The sequence below is a fragment of the Aplysia californica genome, unplaced genomic scaffold, assembly GCF_000002075.1.
Source record: "Aplysia californica isolate F4 #8 unplaced genomic scaffold, AplCal3.0 scaffold00830, whole genome shotgun sequence".
Taxonomy (NCBI): Eukaryota; Metazoa; Mollusca; class Gastropoda; order Aplysiida; family Aplysiidae; genus Aplysia; species Aplysia californica.
The window spans coordinates 283,731-294,992 of record NW_004798100.1 but is presented as its reverse complement, the minus strand read 5'-3'; the positions used below and the strand labels follow the sequence as shown (position 1 = coordinate 294,992).

At 40.6% G+C, this 11,262-nt stretch overlaps 1 protein-coding gene across 1 annotated transcript in view; it reads right to left on the bottom strand.

The window, feature by feature from the left end:
* Positions 1-2,134, bottom strand: part of LOC106013371 — a 5,578-nt gene extending 3,444 nt beyond the window's left edge. The window contains exons 1-2 of the mRNA XM_013088905.1: positions 2,073-2,134; positions 433-542 (exon numbers count right to left, since the gene is read on the bottom strand). Of these exons, the coding sequence (XP_012944359.1) occupies positions 433-542; positions 2,073-2,079 (117 nt within the window). The 5' untranslated portion in view covers positions 2,080-2,134. The remainder of the gene's footprint in view (positions 1-432; positions 543-2,072) is intronic.
* Positions 2,135-11,262: the final 9,128 nt, after the last annotated feature.

Below are 11,262 nucleotides of genomic sequence, written 5' to 3'. Positions count from 1 at the left end.
ACACACACACACACACACATACACACACACACACAAACACATACATACGAACTCACACACATACACACTCACACACACACTCCCATGTTCATGCCATTTAACCCCTTTGAAAAACCCATTCTCCATACTTTGGGCACCCAACAATGACATGAGAAATCCTAAATGGCATCAGTAGCCTAGTGGTAAGTGGTCGTAGTTAGGCTACCGAACTTGTAAGCGTGAGATTGTGGGTTCGGGGGTTCGAGCTGCCGCTCGGTCCGACGTTGTGTTCCTCGGAAAGGCACTTTACACGAATGTCCCACTTGGCTCGGTCCTTTCGGAGAAGGGCGTTAAACTAGGAGGCCCACCTCTTTAAATAACCTAATAGTGTTGATAGGGTCGTTAAGCCCACATTATTTCATCTTAAAAAAAGAAGAAAATCCTGCCACGTACCGCCGAGTTGTCACACGCCACGTCACAGATGCCAGTACAGGGTGTGCCGTCTTGTCCTTTCACGGTGCTCAATGTCAGGCAAACAGCCACCACACACGTCCACAGGAGCACTGCAAGTAGGACATATTAAGATCATAACCTGTTCGTCAACTTGCTACCTACAAACCGCTTACAAATACCCCAACATACCTGCCACTATACTGTCGTGATGTCGTCCCACTTAGCTCCTCTCGACACTGTCTTGGCCCGATAGAATAGGCTAACACTAACAATGTCACATTAGCAGAGACTGTGCCCACCATTTCGGAATTTCACAAAGACCGCCAACGTGGTTCTAGTAGGGAACGGGATAAAGGGTGCCTACGTCCCTCGTGACTCACTGGAGCAGAGGAAGATAGGACTAACGCTAACATTACATAGGACTAACGCTAACATTATTTAAACGCAATCAAACATCATCACTCATCACCATCATTATTTCTAAAATCATCATTGCTCTCAGATCAATGACTTACACCTATAATCCTGGAATCTCGATCTGTAACAGCTACTTGTCATACAAAGTGTGCACGTAATGCACTATTAGACACTATCATAGGCACTTTTATTGTACTAATCAAATGGCATCAATCTCATATAATAAATGGGCAAGGGATGAAAAAGGACATATTGTTACCTCAGAATTACACATTTTAACAAAGTTCTATCTGCTCAGTACCGAGTTTTGAGATTTTGACGTCAAAGATTTTGAGTTTCACATCACGTCAAGCTTTTTACCAATGCAATTCTTTGAAGAACTATCTGTTTATGCTGAATACTTGATGCAGCCTAGGCTCACTACCTCCAGCGGTCCCCGGGTACTTTGAGTTTACGATTCCTGCTCTAGATGGATTAGATCTACTGTTTATTCTTTTCTCAGAACATTCTTCATTGTGGCACATTTCTAGAATATTTTCCCTTGATGGGTTGGGTCGAAAAGAAGAGGGGAGATGGGGGTTCAGCTTCACTAAAATAATAGTGGCAAGTGACTTGAGTTCTGAAGCTGCAACGGACTGGAACACTTCAGAAAAGAACAAGAAGGCTGTTTGTTAAAAATAAAAACTTCAACTTAATCAAGACGTAGTTTGCTTAGGGGTGCCCGCGCTACATCTAATGTGTTAAGGAGTTTATTCGACTTGTTGTGATAAGAAACACACCAGGGGCACAAACTGGTGACGTCACACGCTCCTAACAACTAACAATTTAGATCCGGAGGTTTTGTAGCTTCTTTCACGAGAAGAATACTTTAAATACTTAGAGTTTTGCTTTTGAAATATTCTTTTACAAATTATTCTAGACAGGTGTCTTTTACTTTTTTTTGTATAGTTTATTGATTTAGAGAAATGTTCTTGTCATAATGTGACACATGTGGTGTCTTCTATTTATTTCACCATTGTCTTACACAGTGGGGGTTTGAAGAAAAGGACTAAGGTTTGAATATCACTAGATTTTTCCTCTAAAGTCTACAAGCCAAGCTACGTTCGCTTCATTGTGAGATGAGAGGTGAACACCCTAACCTCTAGGCCACGAGAGCCCCCCAAAAAGAAAAAGGTTTGGGCATCACTAGATTTCCCCTAAAGTCTACAAGCCAAGCTACGTACGCTTCATTGTGAGATGAGAAAGTTTCCGCAAGAGATAGAAGGTCCTTGTCCAGGCGTCCACAGATTCAGAAGATGAGAGTACCGACTGACCTCTGTCACGTGGTTTATATATACAACTGTAGTGACATCCCAGAACAGCCCATCAGACCACCAGATGTGTTGTTTGTCAGAAGTCTACTAAATTTTCCCCGCGCTGAAATTTGATAATGATATACGGGCAGGAGGTATCGAAAATGATAACAGAAACGTGAACAGGACTTCAGCAATCTAATACGGCGCGTCCAGCGATCTCACGTGATGGATACGTTTCCTGTTTGGAGTGTGGCTGAATTTTTATTTCTTTCTAGAGTGCAAACAGCGAAAAAAGGAACGTAATACTTGGTCATATTACAATAATGCTTCTCTTTTTTTTTTTTTTTTTCTTTTTTTTTTGTAGGGAGGTTCAGGAGTGGAGTTGGGGGACGGGGAAATGGGAGATTGGAGGAAGAGGGGAGGGGAAGGGGAGTTTCTGTTTAACAACTTCTCCATGTGTGTGTGTGTGTGTGTGTGTGTGTGTGTGTGTGTGTGTGTGTGTGTGTGTACGTGGTGAAACACCAAACCAATGTGCCAGGATCTGGACAATAAAGATGTATCTTATCTTATCTTATCTTATCTTATCTTATCTTATCTTATCTTACCTTATCTTATCTTATCTTATCTTATCTTATCTTATACCACACCGTCCGAAAGTTGTAATCAGAATGGCTTGTATGTTCACCAAATGCGCGTCGATTTGAATTTGGTTGTTTTTTTCGTAAAAGTTTTACGGCACTTGCAACACAATTAGGTCATATAAGTGCCGAAGAACAGAAGTGTTACAAGGGAGTAACACACACACAAAAAAGAACGAGGGGAGATAAAAAAACCGATAGATGTTTGATAGGAGAGAAGGAGCAAACCACACCAGAGCAACCGCCAACCACCCGCTAATTCGGTTTTGTTATTGTTTGGGCGCGGGGGGGGGGGTTGTCGGTAGGTTTGTAGAGTAAAGGGCATACAACACAAAAGTGACACTTGTATTTGCTTTTTATATAACAAGATCACGTTACAATAATCCCCAAATTTGTGGCAATACGCCCGCACGCATATGTATGTATGTGTGTGCGGGCGTGATGCGTGCGAGTGTGCGTTAGTGCGTGCGTGCATGCATTCGTGCGTGTATTAATGTATGTAAGCATGCATATGTGTATGTACACCTAACTGTATTAAATCCAAACAGGTCAATAAATTCAAACAGCACCCGTCACTGTCCAGGTAATGCCCACCGCCCACCAAAAGTAAAAAATGGTCTACTATAGTGTGGTCAAAAACTTATCCTCAAACATCTTTTTAACGGTTGAATCAATGCCACTCCTAGTTTGCACATCAGTTTGTATCAATTTGTCTTAACTTTATCATATTTTTTCATAACAATTGAGGCTAGATTAAAAAAAAAAATTCTTTAATTTATAAAAAATACTACAACTCCTTCACGCGGCAAATAGAATTAAATTGTTCAAATCAATCCCCGCCTCTCCCACACATTTTGCTTACGCATAACATGGTCTACGTCACAGCTCACCTATGACCCATTTTAATGGCAAAACCTGCTTTAAAAAAATCAATTTTATAGTGAACACTTTTTTTAGCACTAAAAGTTTTCAAAACATGCGTTGAATAAAGAAAATCTCACGATTAGAAAAAAATGACAGACTTGCTTTTAAAAACAATATTGTCCTAGCTGTAAACCTTTTAAAATCAGTAGAAACCACCCACTAGGATTGTATGAGGGTGCGGTAGTGCGCTTGTCTCTTAAGCGGAAAGTCTGGGTTCGAGCCTCGGTTCGGAAACGGATTTTATTCGCCCCCTCCTGCCCACCCAGCAGTAATGGGTACCTGACTTCGAGTTGGGGAAGTAAAAGCGGCGTGGAAAGGAACTGGCCACCCTACCACAATATGCCGAAGGCCCGGGAAGTTGTCTCACTAACAGGGCAATCCCCAATGTCCGGATCGGATGCGGGAACAACTTTACTTTATAAAGAAATAGCGTGGAAAACCCAGAAAAATATCCAACCAGCTGATAACTTGAACGATCAGCAGGGAGACCCTGTCATGGATCCTGGAGAGGAGAGAAGAGCAGCTATGGCATTGTGTCGCCTGCAATGAAGCCTATTCTCAAACCCATTAAGTAAGTAAGCAAACACGTTTTTAGAATAGAAAAACAGGTGTTTACAAAAATATTGATTTGTTAAGACAAATTGATACAAGTCACTTATGTGGAAGCTGGAGAGTTCATTTTCGATAGTTGAGGATATTATATTACATCATTGACAATAAGTTGCGCCACGAATTTTTGACCACACTGTAATGGGCGAGATTGCTCAGTGTGGTACAAGCAAGTACTGCTTTAAAGATCCCATAACCCTCGGTTGTTGCCCCTGTGTGCTGGGCACAGTTAGAACAGTTCAAGTTTAGTTTTAGTAAGGTTTTACTGCACTCGCAACTGCATAAGGTCATATGAGCGCCAAGAGGTGGATGTCAACAGAGAAGTCCAAACGGGGAATCAGACTCACTCTGCTCACCTCTCTAGCCTCAACAGCACAAAGTCTGCTTCGACTATCAAGCCACCCCGGAAATGGCAGTTCACAAGAGTGTGACAAACATACAAAGAAGTAGAGGGAAAATGACGATAGTAAGGATGAGGAAAGAAAAAGCAGCACTTCACCGCGTCATTTCTCATTGTCATAATATGTCAAAAGACGAGGTAACAGGAGAAGAAAAAGCAAATTATGTATGTTAGTCCTATAAAATATAATATGTCTTGGAACAAGGCCAATAGACTGCACGTGAGATGGTCATTACGTTTATTTCAGTTACATAATAAGTTACATGTACAAGGAAAAAACAGCTTCTGTACTGTCATCAAAACAAGAGCAGTCGAAAAAATCATGTAACAACAACAACACTTTAGTAAGTTATAACTCAATTTCACACACACATACACGCACGCACACACACACACACACACACACACACACACACACACACACACACACATACACACACAAACACACATACACACACACAAACACATACACACATACACACACGTGCACACACATACACACACACACGTAAGTCATATACGCACACAAACACATACACAAAACCTGCTCTCTCCTCTCTCTCTCACTCTCTCTCTCTCTTTTTTTTTCTCTCTCTCTCTTTGTCTCTCTCTCTCTTTGTCTCTCTCTCTCTTTCTCTCTCTCTCTCTCTCTCTCTCTCTCTCTCTCTCTCTCTCTCTCTCTCTCACTCTCTGTATTTTTCTGTCTCTCTCCCTCTCTTACTCCCTTGTCGTATGTTCACTTCATAAGTCAGTTTTCTTCATCTTCCGCAGAAATGCGTACAACAAAAAGTATGCTTAACCCTATCCGTACGTCGTAATTTACTATCGTATCCATACAACGCGGGGAACTCTGTGCCACCACTTTCCGAAGAGAAATATTACTTGTTAATCCGATCCGTACGCTTTGCACAGCAGTTCGTCAAAATGAATTTTGAGTAATACTGAAAGTTTCAAAGAGATCTTCGCTTTAGAAGTATTCTAAAATGTGAAGAATACAACACTAGGGGTACTAAATGATAATATCATGGCGTACGGATAGGGTTAATCACCACACTGAAGGGAACAGAAACACACATAGATCTGATTTATGATTCTAGAACAATAAGATTTGAACTCAGAACATTTAAAGTTTGGAGCTAGACTGTCTGTAGTTTCCTTCCCCTGCCCCCCCCCCTACTTCATATACCTATTCTTTATGTCCATGAAACTGCAGCAAAGTAGTTTAGTGAGAGAGCGTGGTGAAATCAGGCACTCGTCAAAATAAAGAAAGTAAAGAAACTGACACTTTTCAGCTGGTTTGGCACTTTTTATCGAAATTTTATTTTTTGGCTCAACACTTTCACTGTCCCTTCTATATCCTTCTATGAACCCATTTCAATGTGAATTATATTTTAAAAACGTTGACTAAAGGCACAACAAATGTAAATTGTCAGTTTCCACGGACTCTGAGGCTTTGTAAATAACAAAATTTTGGCGGCCATTTTCTCACTAACTTTTACCTTTCAAACCAGGCGACCCCCACCTCATTCAATCGCAAATATCTTGACATGCGTTCAAGAGGAATGGGTAATTCTTTCACCGAAAGCAAGGCAAATGAACAAGCTTTAAGACGATACCAACAACTCCTCATGCCCAAACATTGACGAGCGCCTGATGCCACCACGCCGTGACACTGTTTGTTCTAAGCCAAATCATCTCAAATGTGAGCGTTACTGAGATAGAATCTTGTCGTTCCAGTAAGGCGTGTTTACAAACAACATAATTATCTAATTAATTCAAAACTCTTCTTTCCCTGAATATTGCTAATTGAGTCAATGGACACGGTAAAATATTTAAATTCTTTTTTTAAAAAGGCAACAAAAAAAAACATTTTAAAATCTCAGAGTCCCTGAAAAATTATAAGCGTGAGGTGGGGGGGGGGGCATATTCGATACCTTAGAGTATTATTTCATGGACAAGCTGATCAACGGTTCTAAGCCTAGAAAGCAAACATTTTTAAGAGAGAGAATTAAAATGTTTCATTCTTTAACAATATTTATACCTACGACCAGGAAACGTAGTTTTTGGGACACCTGAGTAGACATGACGGTCTTGAACATCCAGCTCTCACTGGCAAAATTGAAGGCAAACGAGGCACGGGTAGGCCCAGAGCAACCTACTTAGGCAACCTAAGCAGATGGGTAACGGGGAAAAAAATCAGGGAAACGTAGCTTTTTTAAGAGCATCCGAGCAATGGAATGAATGGAGAACCATGATCGCCGATGTCTGCCATAGATCTGGCTCTGGATGATGATGATACCTACATTGATGGGTGATTTTGTTTTCTTTCTTTGGGGTTAAATGTGTTTGTTTTGTTTTTTAATTTGAGGTTGTTGGGGTTTTTTTTGGTTGCTTTATTCTAGATTTATATATTTTTTAAACAACTTTTATAATTTGAATTCCGACAAAATATCTTTCGAACACATCCAACCAATGCCAAAGATAAAGAATCTGCCAAAGAAAAAAAAAGAAAGAAAAATTTGGGCCTTCAAACATCTCAACTTCAGGCCGGCAATTTACAGAGGTAGGTTTTATACAGTCGCTAGAATGGCGTCTACTGAAGTCTGAAGACGGCCAAACGAGACATATTGGCCGACACGAGACAGGATGGCAGCACGAAACAAGATGGCAGCTAGACACAGCAGACTCCAGTCTTGCCGAGATGTTCGCGAGAGCCCATCAGACTGACAGAGTCACTCTTGTAGCTGTCCATTGTGTCTGCAAGTAGGTTCACTGAAACCACAAATGGAAAACAGAAAAATATTAACATTATGTAATTCATTATAATGATATGTATAAATTATGCCGCGCGTCCATTCAATGAAAACCAGCGTCTGTGGTGTAGCTGTTAGAAGCTTCGCTGCTGTGAGCAGATGACCCAGGTTCAAGTCTGGAGCGGGGAGAATTTGTATCGAGTGTCTCGGACTTTTGTGATGGGGTGTTGCAACCCTCGCAGCCGTTCTTGCACTTCTGTTGGGGAGGGGAAAAGTATTGGCCACCTTACCACTATATGCCGAAGGCCCAGGAAGTTGTCTCACTAACAAGGCAATCCTCAATGTCCGGATCAGATGCGGGAACAACTTTATACCCAACGTAATAATTGACCTAGATTATGGGTTTCAAACTCGCGACCTTTTGGTCAATTGAGGACCCCAAGACGATATTTCCGGATCGGATGCGAGAGCGACTTTACTTTACTTTACCTATATTTATTGTGGGTGTGGCTGGAGGCAGCCCAGGTGGATGTGTCTGCTCAGGGAGATAACCCAGGTTATTTTATTTGAATGCTATGTTGTGTAGTCTCCCTTTACACGTATCGCCATCATTTTGAAAACGTTTCTTTCCTTTTTCTTTTCTTTCTTTTTTTTTCTTTTTCGGTTTTCTGTGGCTTTTTACGGTGGCACGTCATTGATCCTATTCGTTTCTGACAATCGTTGACTTTCAGAACGTAAGTTAAGTGTGTACAATGACATTTCGAGACTAAGAGGGAACAACGAATGAATATTAATAGAAGTGATTAAATATTATTAGAATATGGCTGTTTAATTCATCCGATTTTGTGGGTAGCTTTTGTCACCTATTCCAGCCACCCCCTTCCCACCTTTACACACACCCTCCCAGACTGCCCTGTGGGAGTGAGGCACATACTATCTGTGTTGTCTTCCTACAACTTAGATAGATAGATAGATAGATAGATAGATAGATAGATAGATAGATAGATAGATAGATAGACAGACAGACAGACAGATAGATAGATAGATAGATAGATAGAAAGATAGATAAATAGACAGATGGATAGATAGATAGACAGATTTTGACACCCTCCAGTTACAATAACAAATCCACAGAGGAACAACTCACCGCCGTCCAAAAACACCACATCAACGTTGTGCCCAGATTTGGCGGACGTCTCATAGAAAAGCATGTCGTTCTCCACAGCAAACTTCTGAGCAACCTGGAGAAAACAATGACGGCCATTCCTCGAAAAGTGACACAATAGTGTAGCGCAGGGAACCTACCGTACTGGAAATAAAAATCTAAATAATGATCGAAAAGGACATAGAAGTAGAATTGGTCGCTTTAAACATAAAGGGGCTATCCCGAAAAATGCTGTTTTGAGAAAATCGAAGGTAAAGTTTTGCCCTTTGTTCAGTTTCATTAAAAGACAAGAGCAGTTTTCTCTATAACTAAACAAATTATATACACACCAATGAAACCAAACTTTTCCTATAGGTAGAGCAATGCCCATTTTTGGCGTAGGTCAAGATTTCTGGAAACCCCCGAAATCTGGGTCAGCCCGCTTGTCCTTAAAAGCGACCAATTAGGCTTAAGAAAGTGGCGATGGACGGGACACACCCTCAGAAAACCCAGCGGAATCATCACAAGACAGTCGCTGCAGTGGAAACCACAGGGAGCACGAGGCAGGTGTAGGCCATGGGAAACATGGAGGAGATGTGTGTAAAAGGACATGAGAGAAAAGATGTTCACTTGTAACTCTTTTGTCATTTGATTTTATGGTTTGGATCCCTGTAATATCGATACCATTATTTCGTCATCTTTACACACAGTAATCGGGAACATAATGATATTTGAAAAAAAATGGTATAGGTTAACGCCCCTATCAACACAATTAGGTTATTTAAGAAGCGGGACCTCCTAGTTTAACGTCCGTCTCCGATATGACCGAGCCAAGTGGGACATTCGTGTAATAATGATATTTGTTTTTTTATTGTTATATCGATAGATCAATACATACCTACATCCATCCATCTCCTTTCGTCCATACATGCATTTTGATAGACAGACAGACAGACCAACAGACAGACAGACAGACGGAAACACAGACAGACAGACAGACAGACAGACAGACAGACTCACCCTGTGTTCAATCTGTCTTTGAGTTGACCGGTCCACTTTGTTGCCCACCAGAATGACCCTCGGGTGGTTTGGCGCGATCTCCTGTACCCAGTTGATCCAGTACTGGTGGAGGCTGGCGAAACTCGACTGTACAAAATTTTGTCACGACATGGTTAAATCAGGCGCTCGTCAAAATAATGAAAGTTAAAAAATTGGCATTTTTCCGCAGGTTTGGGAATTTCCGTCGAATTTTTGGGGTTTTTTTGGGTTCAACACCTTTCATGCCCATTAAAGAGCACATTTATGTGTAGACTTTTACTGAAAAACGTTGATTTAAGGCGGAAGAAATGTAAACTTTCAGTTTCCACAGACTCTCAAGCCAAAAAAATGACTCAACTTTGGCAGCCATTTTCTCGCTAATTTTACCTCTGAAACCTGATGACCCTCGCCTCCTTCAATCACACATATCTCGACTTTTATTCTACACAGATGGATATTATTTTCACCCAAAACAAGGAAAATTGACATGCCTTAAGATGATACCATCAACTCCGTATGCCCAAAAATTGACGAGAGCCTGATTTCACCGCGTCGTGTGTCACGACATGATGGAATCAGGCGCTCGTCAATTTTTGGGGAATGGGGAGTTGTTGGTATCATCCTAAAGCGTATTCATTTACCCTGCTTTCTTTGAGAAAAACACCCATCTATCTTGAATAGAGGTCGACATACTTGCAATTGAAGGAGGTGAGGGTAGTGAGAAAATGGCTGCCAAAGTTTGGTAACTTCAATAGCTTGAGAGTCCTTGAAAACTGAACATTTCTATGTTTTGTGCCATTAATCAACGCTCTTAAGTAAATTTCACATGGAACAGTGTTTTTGTATAAACATAAAAGATGTCTAGCCAAAAAAAAAAAATCGAAAAATATTGCCAAACTTTAGGAAAAATGCATGTTTTTTTTAAATTTCATTATTTTGACGAGCGTCTGATTTCACCACGATTCCTCATAAATATTATTATACAGTTGTACAGGATAAGGCCTCTTACAACCGTCAGCATACAAGTATGGGGTATTGATTAAAACCTTTACGCAATAATGGAATATTGGTTAAAACCAGCACACAATAATGAGATAGTGATTAAAACCTACACACATTTAGACCATATTGACAAAAACTATGATATCTAAAATTGTCTACTCACAACATTGCCATTTTGACACTAAAAACATTACGTTTTAACTGTCTGTACACAACATTAGTGTATTGAATTTTTAAAAATTAAATTCATGATTTTTAAAGTTGACTGCGAAAAATATAACAACAACAAACGAACAACAAAGAAAACAACGAACAAACAACAAAGTAAAATTTTGAAAATAAACAATAATATTTTGACTAAAACTACGGACAACTTTTGGTTTGGGGTTGTTATATCGGCCCGGTGTTTTTACGTCCCCATGAACGCAATTTAGATTATTTTGGAGGTGAGCTTCCGACCTTGCCTGTTAGGGCCAACATGGACAGAGAGGGATACAATATCCCAGCAGAAAGAGCCAACAGATACTCGATAAAAGGGGTGCCTGCAGAAGTTCATGGCTTAGTGGGATGAGCAGAAGGCTAAGGAATCAACCATTGTTTGAACCGTCAG